General features: G+C 36.1%; 1 protein-coding gene across 1 annotated transcript in view; it reads right to left on the bottom strand.

Annotated features, from left to right (window-relative positions):
• The window catches only part of CATSPERE (catsper channel auxiliary subunit epsilon), a 145,878-nt gene that overhangs the window by 93,235 nt on the left and 33,214 nt on the right, over positions 1 to 19,429 (bottom strand). Inside the window, exons 6-7 of the mRNA XM_059145383.1 lie at positions 18,059 to 18,083; positions 8,639 to 8,716 (exon numbers count right to left, since the gene is read on the bottom strand). Coding sequence (XP_059001366.1) covers positions 8,639 to 8,716; positions 18,059 to 18,083 — 103 coding nt within the window. The remainder of the gene's footprint in view (positions 1 to 8,638; positions 8,717 to 18,058; positions 18,084 to 19,429) is intronic.

The following is a 19,429-nucleotide window of genomic DNA, read 5'->3' as shown; positions in this document are numbered from 1 at the left end:
GTCATGATCCCAGGGTCCTAGGATCGAGCTCCACATCAGGCTCTCTGCTCAGCAGGGAGCCTGCTTCCTCCTCTCTCTCTGCCTGCCTCTCTGCCTACTTGTGATCTCTCTCTGTGTCAAATAAATAAATAAAATCTTAAAAAAAAAAAAAGACTCCTCTATATGCTACCTACAAAATACTCATATCAGACCTAAAGACACATGCAGATTGAAAATGAAGGGATGAAAAGCATTTATCATGCAAATGGAAGTGAAAAGAAAGTCAGGGTAACAATATTATATTGGACAAAATAGATTTAAAATAGACTATATAACAAGAGACAAAGAAGGACATGACATAATGATAAAAGAAAGAATCCAACAAGAGGATATAATAATTGTAATAATTTATGCACCCAACATGGGAGTACCTAATTACATAAAGCAACTATTAAAGGAAGAAATTGGCATTAATACAACAATATTAGGGGACTTTAATACCCACTTACAGCAATGGATAGATCATTAGATACTTAGCAAGGAAACAGTAACTTTGAATGATACATTAAACAAGATGGCTTTAATAAGTATATTCAGAATATTCTATCCTAAAACAGTGGAATGCACATTCTTTTCCAGAGCACATGGAACATTCTCTAGAGTAGGTCATATGTTAGGCCACAAAACAAGTCTCAGCAAATTAAAAAATATTGAAGTCATATCCTGCATCTTTTCCAGCCATAGCACTATGAAACTGGACATCAATAACAAGAACAAATCTGGAAAGAGAAGAGAAGAAATAACAACCGATACTTAAGAAATACAAAGGAATATAAGAGACAATTATGAAAAATTATATGCCAACAAATTGGACAACCTAGAAAGAATTCCTAGAAACATGTAACCTCCCAAACTGAATCGGGAAGAAATAGACAATTTGAACAGATTGATTACCAACAATGAAATTGAATAAAAAATTTTTAAAAACTCCCAATGAACAAAAGTCCAGGAACAGATAGCTTCACAGCTGAACTCTAGTGAACACTTATGTTTTCTTCTCAAACTATTCAAAAAATAAAAAAGGAAGGAAAACTTCCAAATTCATTCTAAGAGGCTAGCATTACCCTGATACCAAAACCATATGAAGACACTACAACAAAAGAGAATTACTGGCCAATATCTCTGATGAACACAGATGCAAAATCTTTTTTTTTTTAAAGATTTTATTTATTTGACAGAGAGAGATCACAAGAAGGCATAGAGGGAGAGAGAGCGAGAGAGAGAGGGAGGAGGAAGCAGGCTCCCTGCCCAGCAAAGAGCCTGATGCGGGACTCGATCCCAGGACCCTGAGATCGTGGCCTGAGCTGAAGGCAGAGGCTTAACCCACTGAGCCACCCAGGCACAGATGCAAAATATTTAACAAAATATTAGCTAACCAAACCCAACATTACATTTAAAAAAATCATTCATCCAGATCAAGTGGGATTTATTCCTGGGATGTAAGGGTGGTTCTATATTCATAAATCAACCAACGTGATACATCACATCAACAAGAGAAAGGATAAAAACCAAGCTATCATCTCAGTAAATGCAGGAAAAAAGCACTTGACAAATTACAAGAGCCATTCATGTTAAAAACCCTTAACAAAGTAGGTTTAGAGGGAATGTGCCTCAACATAATAAAGTCTATACAGGAAAAATCCACAGCTGACACAACCTTAACAGGGAAGAACTGAGAGCTTTTCCCCTAAGGTCAGGAACAAGGCAGGGATGTCCTTTCTTGCCACTTTCTTTGAACATAGTACTGGAGGTCTTAGTCACAGCAATCAGACAAGAAAAACAAAAGGCACCCAAAGTGATAAGGAAGAAGTAAAATTTTCACTGTTTGCAGGTGACATGATACTATATAGAGAAAATCCTAAAGGGGATATAGGTCACTCAGTTGGTCAAGTGTCTGGCTCTTGATCTTGGCTCAGGTCTCAATCTCAGTTTTGTGAGTCCAAGCCCCACACTGGGAACCCTGCTGGGCCAGGAGCCTACTTAATTAAAAAAAGAAAGGAAAAGGGGCGCCTGGGTGGCTCAGTGGTTTAAAGCTCTGCCCTTTGGCTCAGGTCATGATCTCAGGGTCCTGGGATCCAGCCCCACCCGCATTGTGCTCAATGCTCAGTGGGGAGTCTGCCCTCTCTCTCTGCCTGCCTCTCTGCCTACTTGTGATTTCTGTCAAATAAATAAATAAAATCTTTAAAAAAAAATAAAAGAAAGGAAAAGAAAAGAAAACCCTGAAGACTCCACCAAAAACTAGTAGACCTGATAAGTGAATTCAGTAAGGTTTCAGGATACAAAATTAATATGCAGGAGTCTGTTGGATTTTTATGCACTAATAAAAAAATTGCAGAAAGAAAAATTAAGAAAACGATCCCATTTACAACTTCACCAAAAATAATAAAATACCTAGGAATAAACGTAACCACGGAGGTGAAAGATCTGTGCTCTGAAAACTGTAAAACACTGATGGAAGAGATTGAAGATGACACAAATGATTGGGAAGATACTCCATGCTCATGGAGTAGAAGAAGAAATATTGTTAAAATGTCTATACTACCCAAAGCAATCTATAGATTTAATGCAATCCCTATCAAAATACCACCAGCATTTTTCACAGAGCTAGAACAAATAATCCTAAAATTTGTATGGGTCCACAAAATACCCCAAATAGCCAAGCAATCTTGAGAAAGAACAAAGCTGGAGGTATCACAATTCCAGATTTCAAGGTATATTACAAAAATAGACATACTAGTTCAATGGAATAGACTAGAAAGCTCAGAAATAAACCCACAATTATATGATCAATTAATCTATGACAAAGGAGGCAAGAACATATAATGGGAGAAAGACAGTCTCTTCAACAAATTGTGTTGGAAAACTGAACAGCAATATGCAAAAGAATAAAACTGGACCACTTTCTTACACTGTATGCAAAAATAAACTCAAAATGTATTAAAGACCCAAATGGAGACAAGTATCCATCAAAATCGTAGGGGGGAACACAGGCATTAATATCTCTGACCTCAGCCATAGAAATTTTTCTAGATATGTCTCCTGAGGCAAGGGAAAGAAGAACAAAAATAAACTATTAGGACTACATCAGAATAAAAAGCTTCTGCACAGCAAAAGAAACAATCAACAAAACAAAGTCCTCTGAATGGAAATGATATATTTAAAAAAGGGTTTAGTATCCAAACTATATAAAGAATTTACACAACTCAATACCAAAGATAATCCCAACAATTGAATTAAAAAATGGGAAGAAGACATAAACAGATATTTCTACATAGAAGACATAACAGATGGCCAGCAGACACATGGAAAGATCTTTAATATCACTAATCATCAGAGAAATGAAAATCAAAACCACAGTTAAATCGTACCTCACACCTGTCAGAATGGCTAACACCAAAGAAACAAGTGGTGGTGAGGATGTGGAGAAAAAGGATCTCTGGTGGATGATTGATGGGAATGCAAACTGATGTAGCCACTGTGGAAAATGGAATGGAGGTTTCTTTAAAAATTAAAGAAAGGGGCGCCTGGGTGGCTCAGTGGGTTAAGCCTCTGCCTTTGGCCCGGATCATGATCCCAGGGTCCTAGGATGGAGCCCCACGTCGGGCTCTCTGCTCAGCAGGGAGCCTGCTTCCTCCTCTCTCTCTGCCTGCCTCTCTGCCTACTTGTGATCTCTCTCCCTCTGTCAAATAAATAAATAAAATCTTTTTAAAAAAATTAAAGATAGAATTACCATGTGATCCAGTAATTTCACTACTGTGTAGTTACCCAAAGAAAACAAAAGTACTAATTTGAAAAGATATATGCACCACTGTATTTATTGCAGCACTATTTACAACAGCCAAAATGTGGAAGCAGCCCAGGTGTCCATTGATAGATGGATGGATAAAGAAGCTGTGAGATATATATATACACTGGACTACCACTCAGCTGTAAAAATGAAGTGAAATCTTGCCATTGGTGATAACATGGATGGGCCTAGAAAGTAGAATGCTAAGTGAAATAAGTCAGAGACTTATTTTTTTTAAAGTTTTATTATTTTTAATATTTATTATTAAATAATAAGTCTCTGACTTATTTCACTTAGCATTATAATATGATTTCACTCGTATGTGGAATTTAAGAAAACAAATGATCTAAGGAAAAAAAGACACAAAAAACCAGACTCTTAAATAGAGAGAGCAAACTTGTGATGGTCAGAGGGGAGGTTTGTGGGAGAATGCGTGAAACAGGTGATGGGGTTTAAGGAGTGCCCTTGTCATGATAAGCACTGAGTGATATATAGAATTATTGCACTCTATTGTAGAGATGAAACTAATATAACAGCAAACATTACTTATAGTAGAATTAACAAATTTTAAAGAAGAGTAGAAATCAGAAAATATGTTGTCAGAGTATAACAGAATTAAACTAGAAGTCAGTACAGAAACATAATTGAACAATCCCCAAGTATTTGAAAATTGACCTGCTTTTAAATAACACACAGGTCAGGAAAGAAGTCTCAAAAGAAATGTACAAATTTTTAAAAATCTGAACTAAATGGAAATACAATAGCAAATAGAAACCAACAATATACAGAAAGAATTATATACTATGGCCAACTGGGATTCATTCTAGGTATGTAAGGCTGGTTCAACTTTCCAAAAATCAATCAGTAGAGTCAACTACAACAGAGCAAAGAATAAAAATCATATGTGCACAGTAAAGGAATTCAAAATGGAAAAAACAAAACAAAACAACGAAGTGAAAGGTATCCTACAGAGTGGGAGAAAATATCTGCAAATCATGTATCTCTTAAGGGGGTAATATCCAAAATATAGAAAAACTCACACGACCTCAATAGCAAAAAAAACCCCTAGCAATCCAATTTAAAAATGGGCAGAAGATAGGAATAGACATTTTCCCAAAGAAGACGTTGAGAGAGCCATGAAAAGATGCCTCGCCTTACACCTGTTAGAATGGTTAAAATAAAAAAGATAAGATTAACAAGTGTTGGTGAGAACGTGGAGAAAGAGCAGCCCCATGCACTGTTGTAGAATATAAACGTCCATTGCTGCAGCCACTGTGGAGAACAGTATGGAGTTTCCTCCTAAAAATGAAAACTAGAAATACCATATATGCAATAATTCCACTACTTGGTATTTATCCAAAGAACATGGAAACAGTAATCCAAAAAATCCGTGCACCCCTATGTTTATTGCAGCATTATTTCCAATAGCCAACAGATAGAAGCAACCTGTCTGTTGGAGGATGAAGGGATAAAGAAATTATGGCATCAATACACAAGGGAATATTATTTGACCATAAAAAAGAAGGAAATGTCTCCATTTGCAGCAACATGGATGAACTTGAGGGCATTACGCTAAATGAAATATGCCTGACAGAGAAAGACAAATACTGTATGATGTGCTTGTATGTGGACTCTAAAAGAAGCTGAACTCGCAGAAGCAGAGTAGACTGGGGATTGCGGGGTGTGGGGGGTGAGCAGAATGGGGACATGGTGGTCAAAGGCACAAACTTCCAGTTATAAGATGAATAAATTCTGGGAATTTAATATATACCATGATGAGTATAGTTAATGATGCAGTATTAAATATTTGGAAGTTGATAAGAGAGTAAATCTTAAATCTTAAATAACCCTGTCACAGAAGAGAAAAAAAAAAAGAAAAAGAAAACAAGTAATTATGTGAGGTGATAAAGGTTAAAAAATGCTACTGTGGTAATCATTTCACAGTACTTAAGTGTATCAGATCAGCAGTGTACAACATAAGTTGATAAAGTTATACAATATTATATATCATTTGCATCTCAATAAAGCTGAACAAAGGGCGCCTGGGTGGCTCAGTGGATTAAAGCCTCTGCCTTCGGCTCAGGTCATGATCTTAGGGTCCTGGGATTGAGCCCCACGTCGGGATCTCTGCTCAGTGGGGAGCCAGCTTCCCCCCTCTCTCTGCTGCCTCTCTGCCTACTTGTGATCTTTCTCTGTGTGTCAAATAAAGAAATACAATCTTAAAAAAAATTTTTTTTAAAGCTGAACAAAAAAAGAAACCCAACACTCATTACAAACAAAACAAAACATAAACCAACCCAAAATTCATCAATGACAGAATGGATAAAAAATGTATAGTAGGTTGAAATGATGAAATATCATACAGGAACAAAAATGAATAAACTATAGGTACATTACAACACAAATAAGTCCTATATAAAGTAGACCACCCAAAAGGAATACGCACAATGTATATAAAACATGATTCCATTTATATGAAGTAGAAAAATAAACCCAAACCTAAAACCCACTAAACCTCATTGTTTAGGAATCATGAGGAAAACTAAAAATAAAAGCAGAGAAATTATTACCATAAAATTCAGAATAATGGTTACCTTTAGAGGGATACAGGAATTATACTCATCAAGTACTAAGGTGGAGGGAGAAATCATGTCCACAAAGGTGGCACATAAGGGGACCTTCTGTACTACTGTTAGTGTTTTACTTCTTGATAGTGTTTATATGACTAATTATAATTATTCATTAAGGTGTATACTAAATTTTTTTTTCTTTATGATATAATTTACAGTTAAATGGTAAAGAAAAAACCCTCAAAATAAAACCCTGAACTTTCGAATATTTTTTAAACCAAATTGTACAAGTAAGTTATTCTGTACCCTACCCCGAGCTGTACGCCACGGTTGGTCCTCTTTTCTCTGGTGTGGGTGTTGGGCACAGGGTAAGACTCATAGAGGAAGTTAATGAGAGACAGGGATGGACTGAGGTCCAAAGAGAGAATAAAATACAGGAATGAGTTAAAGATGAGGGAATATTTAGAGTTCAAGGTCAGAGGTGGTTCAGGAAGAGAACGAAGAGAAAAGGGGGGAACGATGATTCGAGTGCCCTTCAGTCATATTACATATTGACTGATAAAAACACGAACAGGCGATTTACATTCATTTTGCCAGAGCTGTTTTGTTGATGATTTACCAAAACCGTAGCATTAAAATAATGCCCTCAAAATACTCGTGTGAAAAAATCCTGATTTGATCAAGGCAAGCATCCTAGACACAGTGATATCTGAATTGAGACAGAAAACATGAGGAAATGAACATAGGGAATGAGCAGTTACCATAGAGGGAACAGCATCAGCAAAGACTCAGAGCTATGGAACAGCAGGTGTGTGCAGGGAAACAGCAGAGTGCTGTTGCTAGAGGTAGGACATGTGGAGAGCTGAGACCAGAGAAGAGTGGCAGAGACAGAATATTCCAGGGCTTTGTGTGCCGCAAGTGTCTTAAGAGCCAAAAGCCTACTGTTGGTAACTAAGAGCCATAGAAAGGTTTTATGGGAATGACATGGCCGTGAATAAACATGAAATTTTCCAAAATTTTCCAAAATTTCCACCTACATTTAGCATGCATGGATGAAATAACATTAAAATGCACATATTTTCACTTAAAAGGATTAGAAATTAAGTAGCAGTAATGCTTAAAGTGTTTAATTACAACTGATTACCTGTATGCCCTCTAAAGCCATTTGCCAAATAAAACAATTGATAGATTGTCATTCTGATTTATCAGTCCATCTCTTGTGAATTTCATTACCAAGAGGTATGTAACATGCTATTCAAAAATCAGATCTTGACTCATTAAGACATAGTATCACATGAGATTAAAACAACTCATTTTATATTTCTCTTCAATACACTTTAATTGTAGCAGAAGACAGAACTCAAGTCTTGAAAGAGGTAAATTTGTAACAAATCAGAGAAAGGACTTACAGATTTTCTTTGAATTATGATGGAAATGTCCTGATAAGCCCATTGTCAATGGAAATATCGTAAGTCAACAAGGCATTCAATGTGCCTTATCTACCAACATTATAGCTTAGCCTAGCCAATCTTTAATGGGCTCAAAACACCTACATTTAGCCTACAGTTGGGCAAAATCATCTAACACAAGGTCTGTTTTTGATAAAGTGTTAAATATCTCATGGAAACCACTGAATACTGTACTGAAAGTGAAAACAATGGTCGTATGGGTTCAGAACAGTTTAAGTGTACTGATGGTTTACTCCTGTGATGACTGCCGCCACCCAGCGTCCAGTGCTGGTATCACAAACATATTGCTCCCCGCTAGCCTGGGGAAAAGACCCACGCTCAGGGTAGAGTTTCTATAGAATGCAGATCACTGCTATGGTAAAGTTGAAAAACCACAAGTCAAGCCACCATAAATTGAAAACCATCTGTATTTATCCGCTGTGCTGCACCTTTAGGAAACTCACTAGTCTCCAAGTGGTAAAGGATTCACTAGCCAACTGGACAGATTTTTGAAGGATGATTTTAAGATAGATGCACAAGGAACATCTTTAAAGCACTTTGAATGTTAGCATCTTCATGAATAATGCAGTTCGTAGGAATTACAGACAATGCTTGATAGAATTCAAGAGAAAGATCTGTAATTGTGGAGATTGAGCATTAGGCTCAAAATCTCTACGATAGCGAAGGATACTGGACAATTAAGATGCATGTAGTTAGTTCTGGAATGCTTAACATAGATTATTTGAAGGATAGCACATTTTAAAATTTATGATAATAATAATGTTTCCACCTACTAGTGACGGTTCCTGGGCAGTCCATAGCAACTCTTCAGGGTCTGCATTTTCTGGGTCATAAATCCATATAACAATAACCTACAAAATAAAAAGCGTTTGTGTTTCCTTACATTTTGGACAGATTTCATTTTTAGTTGTGGCAAAACACAACCATAAAAATGTTTTTATTTTTTTTAAAATTGTGATTATCCTATTAAAAATATCAAAAGTAATCTGTGTGTGTGTGTGTGTGTGTGTTTAACAAGTGCAACAAACCAAAGACCTATGAAGGAAGAGTTAAGATCTGTCTATACTCCTGAGGTAACCAATGTTAAAACTCTGTATGAATGTGTATAAATCTTTCTCTACAATCATAATTAGACACAGCAACTCCCCACCCCTGCACTTTTTACAAAAATGAAATCACAGGATGCATGTTATTTCTAACTTGCTTTTGTTACTTATATGACATGGTCATTTCAATAGATGTAGATCTAATTTTTTTCTTTCTTTCTTTTTAATTTTTTTCTTGAATAGATAATTTATTCACATAGTTAAAAACAAATTAAAACTAAAGTTGAAATTTTCTCTCCCATCACTCAATCCCTACAAGCCCACTGCACCCAACAAGGATCTACTAAGTTTTCTTATTTATATTTCTGTAAAATTTTTGTGCATGACTAATTAAGATGTTATTTTTTATATAAATGTAAGTATGCGGGGCACCTGGGTGGCTCAGTGGGTTAAGCCTCTCTGCCTTCGGCTCAGGTCATGAACTCAGGGTCCTGGGATCGAGCCCCACATCGGACTCTCTGCTTAGCAGGGAGCCTGCTTCCCCCTCTATCTCTGCCTGCTGCTCTGCCTACTTGTGATCTCTCTCTCTCTGTCAAATAAAAATAAAATCTTTTAAAAAAATGTAAGTATGCTAAACACATGTTTTCAAACATTATATTCTTCACTTAAAGTTTTACCTTAGAGATCTTTACATATTCTCATTAACTTTTCCACTGCTTATTATTCCAAATTATGGAGGAATCATAATGAAATAGTAACCTACTAATAAACATTCATTCTCAGTCCTTTGCCATTATAATCAATGCCATAATGAGCAACTTTGTATATGTATTACTTTGTACCTGGGACCTTAAAGTGTAACTGTTGAGGCATATGCAACTGTAATTTTCATAGATACTGCTAAATTGTTCTTGAAGCAACTCCTCTAATACATGTCACATCAGCAATGTATGAGATTTCTTCCTTCCTCACAGCCTTCTCCGCATCGTGTGTTGTCACATTTATAATTTGCCAGTCTGATGGGTGAAAAATGGTGCTTTGGTACAGTTTTAACCTGCATCTCCTTTATTATAGAAATGTTTGAGCACCTTTCCATGTGTTCAAATTCCACTTGTATTTCCTGTCTTGTGAACTATTTGTTCATTTCCTTTACCTATTTTCCAGTTTTCTATTGGGTTGTTAGTCTTTTATTTATTAATTTGTGGAAGTTCTTTATGTTAAGAACTTGTACATCTGTATGTTTTATATCTGGATCTACATTCTGGCTATGTGGATATACACACACACATACACATATATGAAGATTTCATTCCTTTTATTGCTATAGGACATTCCTATTTATCCTGTTTCACCTGTTTGCCTTAATTCTGTATTGTCCCTATGTAATTCTGCCTTCCCTCCTTCCATGGTTTTTATAGCAGGGTTTTATTTCTCCTTATATTTTCTTCACCTATTAAGACTCTCTCAATCTATGTCACTTGATTTAAACAAGTAGTATGTATCCTTCATATTTTTCTCCACACTATGTGTTTGCAGACATGTACACATATTTACATTTATGTATTTTTTAAAAAGAGGCATTTACATTTATGTATTTTTTTAAAGAGACATTTTAAGAGTTTTAAAAACAAAACTGGATATTATACACACTTCCCACATGCTCTTTTTCTTATGCAAATATATACATCATTGAAATTCTCCAGTGTCAACTCTTATAAGGCCTGAATAATAGTCTCTAGGTGTACAATATAGTAATTCAATAGTTCCATACATCACCCAGTGTCCCTCGTTCAACAAAATTTGAGAATGGCTCTTGCTACAGATTCTGTGTCTTTCTTGTTAAATTTATTCATAAGTATTTTATAGTCTTTATTGCCAGTATAAATTTGTAATATTGTACATCTTTTCTTGTCTTATTACTTACACGATTATGTTCAAGACAATGTTAAATAATAATGATGGTACTGAGCACATCTATCCATTCCTGATTTGATTGAGGTTTTCATTGGGAATTCCTATTCAATTTTTAAACTTATTATGTGATCATTTATTTCCTTCTTTATTGTGTTGATGGAATGGATATTGTCTTCTGCTTTCTTGATATTGAATCAATGCTGCATTCTGGAAGATACTGGCCTTTTTCAATGCAGTCTTTTAATATATTGCTGGATTCTATTTGCTAATATTTGTGTAGAATTTTTGCACCTACATACACAAGGATATTGGTCTACGCTTCCTTACCTCCCTCCCTTCCTAACTTTCTCATTGCCTGCCTTTTGTTTTAAAGTAGTGTTAGATTCAGGAAATGAATTGAGGGAAATTTCTATCTTCTTTATGATCAGGCGAGACTATATTGTTAAGTACAGATGATATTATTTTCCTCTTCATGGATTTTTCTGTTGTCATGAAATAATTTCCCCCTTTATGTCTTTTAAAGTTTTGGGGCTTCACCTATCTTTTATTTGACATTCATATCATCACCCCAGTTTTGATAGTATTTACCTGTTTACATCCTTTTCTTTCCAAATTTTGTGTTACTCTTTGTTTTAACTGTGTAACTTTTATTAAAATCAGATTTCTGGAGTTTTTGTCATTTAATAGGTAAATTTAATCCAAGCACAATTTTGATTAATAATTTAAGTGATTTAAAAAATCTTATCTTTAGGGCTCTATATTCTGTGTTTTAATTTTTCTTTATTTCATGTTTCATTACCTTCTATTAAATTATTAGTGTTTTAAAATTCCTTCTTCCAGAGCTCTACTTTTTAGAAATTACACAATTATTTCTATTACTTTAATGGACAATCTTACATTTTTACGTGCATATTTAATGTAGGCTAAAGTTAATCCAGTATCCCTATCCTGAATGCTTATAAGGACCTTAAACAAATTTAAACCCAAATCTCCCTTCATTTTCCACTGTTTTGTTGGCTAGCCTTTTCATTTTATTTTGTTTAAAAAAAATAATTACTGAAAAGTTTTGATTGTCAATGCTTATTTAAATTTATTAGCATATTATATAGTTCATTTGTTCACCACTATTTACTACAACCTGCACTTTAGTTTTTCAGTCTGAATACTCATGTCTTCAATTGTGAAGAATCCTCCATATTCCTCTCTTTTAGTACTATGTCCAATTCATTTTATTCCCTTTTTGGAATTCCTATTACATGTATAATAAACTATCTCAGTCTATGTCTTTTAACTCTTTGGATATTTTCCATATCTTCACTTTTATGCACTGCATTCTTCATGATTCCTATTCCAAATTACTAATTCTGCAACTTTCTCAACTATATCTGGCTTTTATTGAAACTGTCCCTGAATTTTTATTTTTAGTTGCCTGTTTTTTTTCGTTTCAAGATATTTTAGTGAGAGGTTTTTCAATTTCTGGATGCTGTATAATTAATTCCTTCTTTTATCTCTTTGAATATTTCAAATATGGATTTAGTAGTCTTTCAGATGGTTCTCATTTCTAGCTTTCAATAGTATAAACTTTCTTGATTTTTATGTGTCTATTCCAGACTGTTTTTGTGGTTTATACCCTTTTTTTAAAAAAAAAAAAAAAAAAAAAAAGATTTTATTTATTTATTCAACAGAGAGAGATCACAAGTAGGCAGAGAGACAGGCAGAGGGAGAGCAAGGGAAGCAGGCTCCCCGCTGAGCAGAGTCTGACATGGGACCCGATCCCAGGACCCTGAGATTATGACCCCAGCCAAAGGCAGAGGCCCAACCCACTGAGCCGCCCAGGTGCCCTGGTTTATACCTTTAACTTTGAGGTTATTTTCAGAGGGACTGTCTTCTATGAGAATCTTATATGCTCTGGGTTATGGAAATGAGTTTAGCAGTCAACTCTGCCTGGACCCTATGTATTTCACTGCTTGCATTTTGTGTTTATTACTTGGCTTTATGTTCTTCAGACTCTTGGGCTACTAAACTTGAACATCCACGTGACACTTCATGTAGCTAACTCCAAATGCATTTATAGCCCTCAGAGGATATATCATTTCTTTGGAACTCCTCTAAGCCTGTGAGTGGAACTTTACTCTTTCACACTTTACAGATATTTTATAAACCCTAGCGAAATGTAGGGAGACTAGTTTCAGCTCCTCCTTCTCTCATAGGTTAGAGGCCTTCATTTTCTATCCCCATACATACAATAAAACATCATCCCTATCTAGGGCTTATCTTCTAACACTCATAGTTCCAAAGTCAATGTTATAACTCTGGCTTTAGATTCTTGAATTATTTCTGACACAAGTGCACCTATGTTGATGTAAATGTGTAGACTGGCATTCTCCACACATATTTTCTAAAGGCATTTCTTTGAGTGAGATGGAGGTTATTCTGTATTATTTGGGTCTGTAATATGTATTCTACTCCTAGAATTTTCTATTTCTTATATTAAAATTATCCAATAATAAACACTCTCTTTTTTTTCACTGTTCCAGTTACAGCTTTAATAAGAAATTCTTTAACATCAGTTGGATTTGAGATAAGAGTGCACATGGACACATGGACTCATTCAACTATCTTGATCTGCTATTGGAAGGTTTATTTGTTTATTTATTTTTCACACGCTAGGACAAAAGTACTATTTAAATTATGTTAATTTAAAAATTATGTATATAAATGCATGTTGTGGGCCTGTGTCTGCCCAGGGACTTTGTTGATGAGGCACTTGATGGGGGGCTGGGCAGAGGGCAGCAGACACAACTCCCTGGGGTGGGAGTAACAGCAAGAGGCAGGGAAATCAGTATCCTGTGTCATGCTTCCATGGCAGGGCCTGTGGCTGAAACTTTGAAGTGTTGCCAGGTCACTTCTGTGTGCTTCAGCTGAATGGCTCCGAGGCTGTAACTCAAACAATAGTTTTGCCAGCTTCTACTTCCTCACTCTCAGAAACCACATACTGGAGTGCAAGGAAATAAAAAACAGGAAGCCAGAGATAAGGTGCTGTTTTCACTTCTCCCTTGTGAATTACTTCCCAGTTCAGGCTGAGGAAAGAATCAGGAAGCCAAAGCAACGGCCTCGTCTTTAACTTCTCTTTGGGGAATTCCTTACTCATTCAGGCTCTTGGTCAAGAGTCCTACTCAACATTTCCCTGGATGCGGGAGTCAGGGATGATCCAGAAGTTGAAGAGAAATTCATAGATTACTGGCTTTTATAAAAGGATGTAGCTTAAGAACAGCCAGATGGAAAAGATGCAGAGGGAAAGGCATGGGAAAAGGGTGAGGAGTTTCCATGTCCTCACTTGGTGTTCACTCTCGCCGACTATTCATGTGATCACCAACTAGGAAAGCCCTCTGAACTCTGTCCTCTGGGGTTTTATGGAGGCTTCATTATACCAGGAGGTTTACTTATTATGATAGTCATTATTATTTTACTGTCTTTATAGTAAATTTTCAATCACTATTTTAGAATGGAATGCTTTCAATGTATCTGTTAGGTCCATCAGGCCCAACGTACCATGCAGAGCCATTGTTTCCTTGTTGATTTTCGGTTTACATGATCTGTCCATTGATGTAAGTGGGGTGTTAAAAGTCTCCTACTATTAATGTATTATCAATTAGTTCCTTTATGTTTGTTGTTAACTGGATGCTTCTGTGTTGGATGTATACATATTTACAATTGTTATATTTTCTTGTTGGTTTGTCTTCTTTATTAAAATGTAGTGTCCTTCTTTGTCTCTTGTTACACTCTTTGGTTAAAGTCTATTTTGTCCAGTATATAAGTATTGGTACTTATATTGAGTCTTTTGTAGGCAGCATGTAGGTGGGTGTTGGTTTTTTATATATTCTGTCATCCCTACATCTTTGCATTGAAGCATTTAGTCCCTTAACATTCAAAATAATTATTGATAGGTATTTATCATCATTTTCTTATCTGCTTTGTGATTGTTTCTGAAGATTTTCTCTGGTCCTTTCCTTTCCCTTTTTCATAATTTGCTGATTTTTTTTAAGTGGCATGTATAGATTTCTTTCTATTTATTCTTTGTAAATTTATTAGTGGTTTTTGATTTGTGGTTTCCACTAGGTTTGTATATAACCTCTTCTTCATGTAAGAGTCTATGTTAAGTTCATGGTCATTAAAGTTTGAACCCATTCTTTACTCTCCTCCTCCCCACATTTTAGATATATGTTGTTATATTTCACATACTTCAATTTTGTGGATTCCTTGACTTTTTTTTTTTTACTGAAATATTCATTTTTACTGGTTTTGTGATTCCTATCTTTATACTGTCAATTTTGGTCTTTCTTTTCCATTCAAAGTGTCCTCTTTAATATTTCTTGCAGTGCTGGTTTAGTGGTCATGAACTCCTTTAGTTTTTGTTTCTCTGGGAAACTATCTCTTCTCCTTTTCTGAAAAATAACCTTGCTGGATAAGAGTATTCTCAGCTGCAGATTTTTCCCATTGCCACTTCCTTCTGGCTTGGAACGTTTCTGCTGAAAAATTTCCTGCTAGCCTTATGGATTTTCCCTGGTAAGTTACTGTCTTTTTTTGTCTTGCTGCTTTAAAATTTTTTTCTTTATCACTATATTTTGCCAGTTCAATTACAATATGTATTGGTGTGTGTCTGCTTTTGTTGATTTTGATGGGGGTTCTCTGTGTTTCCCGGAACTGGATATCTGTTTCCTTCTGCAGATTAGGGAAGTTTTCAGCTATTATTTCTCCAAATAAATTTTCTGATCCGTTTTCTCTGTTCTCCTGGGACTCCTATTATATGAATGTTACTATGTTTTATTGAGTCACTGAGTTCCTTAACTCTATTCTTGTTTTGCATAATTCTTTTTTATCTCTTATGTTCACCTTGATTACTTTCCATCATTCTGTCTTCTGGGTTACTAATTCATTCCTCTCCTTCTTCTAACCTCTGTTCATTCCATGAAGCATGTTTCTCATTTTATCATGCCCTCTCTCTCTTCCATGTTGTTCCTTATCTCTGTGTTAAAGTTCTCACTCATGTCTTCTACTCTTCTGAGGTCCAGTGAATATTCTTAAGATCAATGCTTTACATTCTCTACCAAAGCATGTTACTTATATCTGTTTCACTGAGCTCTCTGGCTGTGGCATTGTCCTGTTCTTTCATTTGGGATAAATTTCTCTGTCTTCTCATTTTCTCTATATCTCTGAGCCTGTTTCTCTGTTAGAAACATTAGCTATGTCTCCTATTCTTGATGGTAATGGCCTTATGAAGAAGAGGTCCTGTGGCGCCCTGCCATGTAATGTCCCTTGTTCCCCAGGGCCTGGCACTTCTGGGAGTGTCTCCAATATGTGCTACATGTACTGTGCTGTTTCATTCTGGCTGCTTTATCCTTCAGGCCAGTTATCTGCAGATTCTCTCTTTGCCTGTTGTAGGCAGTGCTTGGTCCTTGGACTTAATGTGGCATGTTTTAAGTAGGTGTGCTTTGGTCTGTTTGTGAAATAAGACTTGTTGCCACTGCTGGCAGAACAGAGGCTTGGCAAAACTCCCACAGTGGGAAGTATGGTGTGAGCAGGGGTTTGGGCAGTCTTCTGGGAGATGGCCTGCTGCACTGGGACTGGGCAAGCATGTTTCAGGTGGGTGGTTTCACTGGAGTGCATGTGGGGGTTAGGGTTTTATAGACACAAGTAAGTTCGCAAATGTCGGCACTGCACTGGTTCCTGCAGGTAGCCCTGTGCTTATACTGAGGCATGATACTGAGGCAAGAGAGAGAGGGCATGATAAAATGAGAAACATGCTTCATGGAATGAACAGAGGTTAGAAGAAGGAGAGGAATGAATTAGTAACCCAGAGGGTCACGATAGGGAAATGGTTTCGGCCAGTTCCTTTGTTCCCAGAGGTGTCTCTGCATGAGTGCTGCCTCTCTGGGACTCACACCTTCCCAGTGTGTGCTGCAGGTGCTCCTTCATCATTGTTTCCATGCTGCGTGTCGGCTAGTTGTTTGTCTGGCGTCTTCCCAAGCCCAGTGCAGTACTCTCTGGGCTGTGTCCCAGTCAAGTTCACTGGCCTTTAAAACTCTAGGCTTTAATCCCTGCTGGTTGCAAGAACTCACAATATTCAGCCCTCCTTACTTTTCAAGCCAACTGGTATGGGATTCATTTTTCCCGTGTGCTCCCCTGTGTGCTAGTTTAGCTCTCACCCTTCCCTCCCTTCCACAGTGGCCGTGATCTGTTCCTCTCCCAAACTGCATCTCTGTACTTCCTAACTTCTTCAGTGTGACTTCTCTACCTATAGCTGTAGAGTTTACTCTGCCAGTCTTCAGGTCAACTTCTGGTGTATTTAGGATAATTTGATAGTATTTAGTTGCATTTATGGAAAGAGACAAGCTAGGGTCCTCCTACTCCACTGCCAGCTTCCACCCTTGGACCAGATTTTTTAAAAATTTAAATCCAATTAGCCAACATAGAGTACATCATTAGTTTCATAGGCAGAGTTTAATAATCAATCAGTTGTGTATAACACTTCGTGCTCATCACATCACCGCCATCATACCCACATCACGTTCTTCATGCCCATCATGCAGTCACCCCATCCTCCTTCCCACCTCCCTTCCAACAACCCTCAGTTTGTTTCCTCTGCGTAAGAGTCTCCAGATCAGATATTAGAACTTTTCGATCTCAAGACACTTGCATAGCCTTAAAAATGATTGTGAGTCTCACAGAGCTTTTGTTTTATGTGGGTTAGATCTATCAGTATTTACCATGGTACCAGGTACAAATTCAAGCTGAGGAAATTGGAAAGCACTTATTTTAAAAGCCAAAATGAACCCATAAATGTAACATGATATATATTTTTATGAAAAATAACTATTTTACAAAACAAAAAAAATTAGAAAAATGGTTTTGTATTTAATAGAAGACAGCTGAATTATCATCTGTGTTCCCAATTCAAGCTATTGGTATATGTTGTTTTGGTGGAAGCATATGGAGAAAATCTATCCTCACATAGATATGTAGGTGGAAAAGGGTAGACCTCATGGATCTCCTGAAAAGGTCTGTAGAGTTCTAGGGGTCCTCAAACCATATCTGAAGTATCACTGCACTCTAAGCTTCTTTTGTTGAAAATTAGTTTGGAAAATTCTCCTGGTGGGAAACATGAATGCTTAGAAGGAAATAATATAGTAGTGATATATGAAGGATATATAAAATCTTTTAAAAATGTTTTACCTGGGTTAAATTGTGGAAGAAATTTCTGTTGGGGAAAAAGAGGAATCATATTTTAGTAAACAGCACACTAAATATTAGTTTGAATATTCCATTTTCAATATACATGTTTCTAAGTCCTTCAATATCTTCCTGACACTCTATTACAGATAAACAATTAAATATTAAATGTTTAAAAAGCTACATATATCTATAATTAAACATAACTATTAGTTCTCACATGTCAAAGTGCTGAGAGGCTTGAATCTGCATGTTGTCTTAACAATACTACGAGTTCATATAGCCAAAGTTGCATGAGTATAAATCTTTAAGAATGTGACATGATCATTTTGCCTAAGAAAACCTGTAGTGTTGCAAAAACAATGAATTCTGTTATGTTGAAAAGAAATTAAAAAAAAAGAAAACCTATAGTGTTTACATGCTGTAACTTATGCCAAATACAAATTCATTAATTAGCAATGCAAATCCTTTATTAATCAGCCTTGCAATATAAATTTTCTGAAAGGGACATTGATTTGTATGTTAAGTTGCATGTTTTTTAGAAGGTGATTTTTTTTTTAATTTAAAGATATCTATTTTTTTAATCATATAATCTCTAAAAGTCAATGCTTCAGGACTATGTCCTTTTATTGGCTAATTGATGCACAGTGCCCAGGACATTATTATATATAAAACAAATGAAGATATTTGGGGAATCAGTAAATATGGATGAGGTGAGTGTCTGAGACCATATAAAGAAAACAATATTTCATATGTTCAATCTGATTTTAGAAAAAAAATAAAATAAGTAATATAAATCTACAAAGGCAAATGTGCTGAGTTAGTTCACAAGTATTAAGTTGATCAAAAAGCTCCATAGCTCCAGGGCTGGTATGTCTGCCCTGTGTTCTGCTACTTTTCAGAGGTGCAGGAGGTAAGAACAGAAGTGTATCACTGAGTTACCTATCTGTAAAGGAATATTTATAGGCAAAAGGATAACTATACTGATATGAGAAAGGCCTTATTTCATATTAAGACTAAATTATTATTGTAAAAGTAAAAGTAACCTTGTAGAGTGATAGTATCAGCTGACGTTAAAGTAATAACCTGATTCCCATGGAAGATAAGCAACTTTCTGTTGGATCTTTTATCATTTGCTTAGCTTTCTTGAGTTGGTGCACACACTTAAGTGTAAAGTGAGAAGGGGCCAAGGAAATAAACCTGAGTGGTGCTGACATTTAAGGCAAGGAGAGATTATAAAAAGCCAAAGAAAGAAACTGGGAAAGAGTCATTATAGAAATAGGAAAAGCTGATGTCACCAAGATGGTGCAGTAGGGAAGCCAGCCTCTGTCCCCCACAAAATCAAGAATCAGACAGCTATCTACAAACAGTTCT

This window comes from Mustela lutreola, chromosome 14, assembly GCF_030435805.1.
Source record: "Mustela lutreola isolate mMusLut2 chromosome 14, mMusLut2.pri, whole genome shotgun sequence".
Lineage (NCBI taxonomy): Eukaryota > Metazoa > Chordata > Mammalia > Carnivora > Mustelidae > Mustela > Mustela lutreola.
The sequence above is the reverse complement of the archived record's forward strand: the minus strand, read 5'-3'. Positions and strand labels throughout refer to the sequence as shown.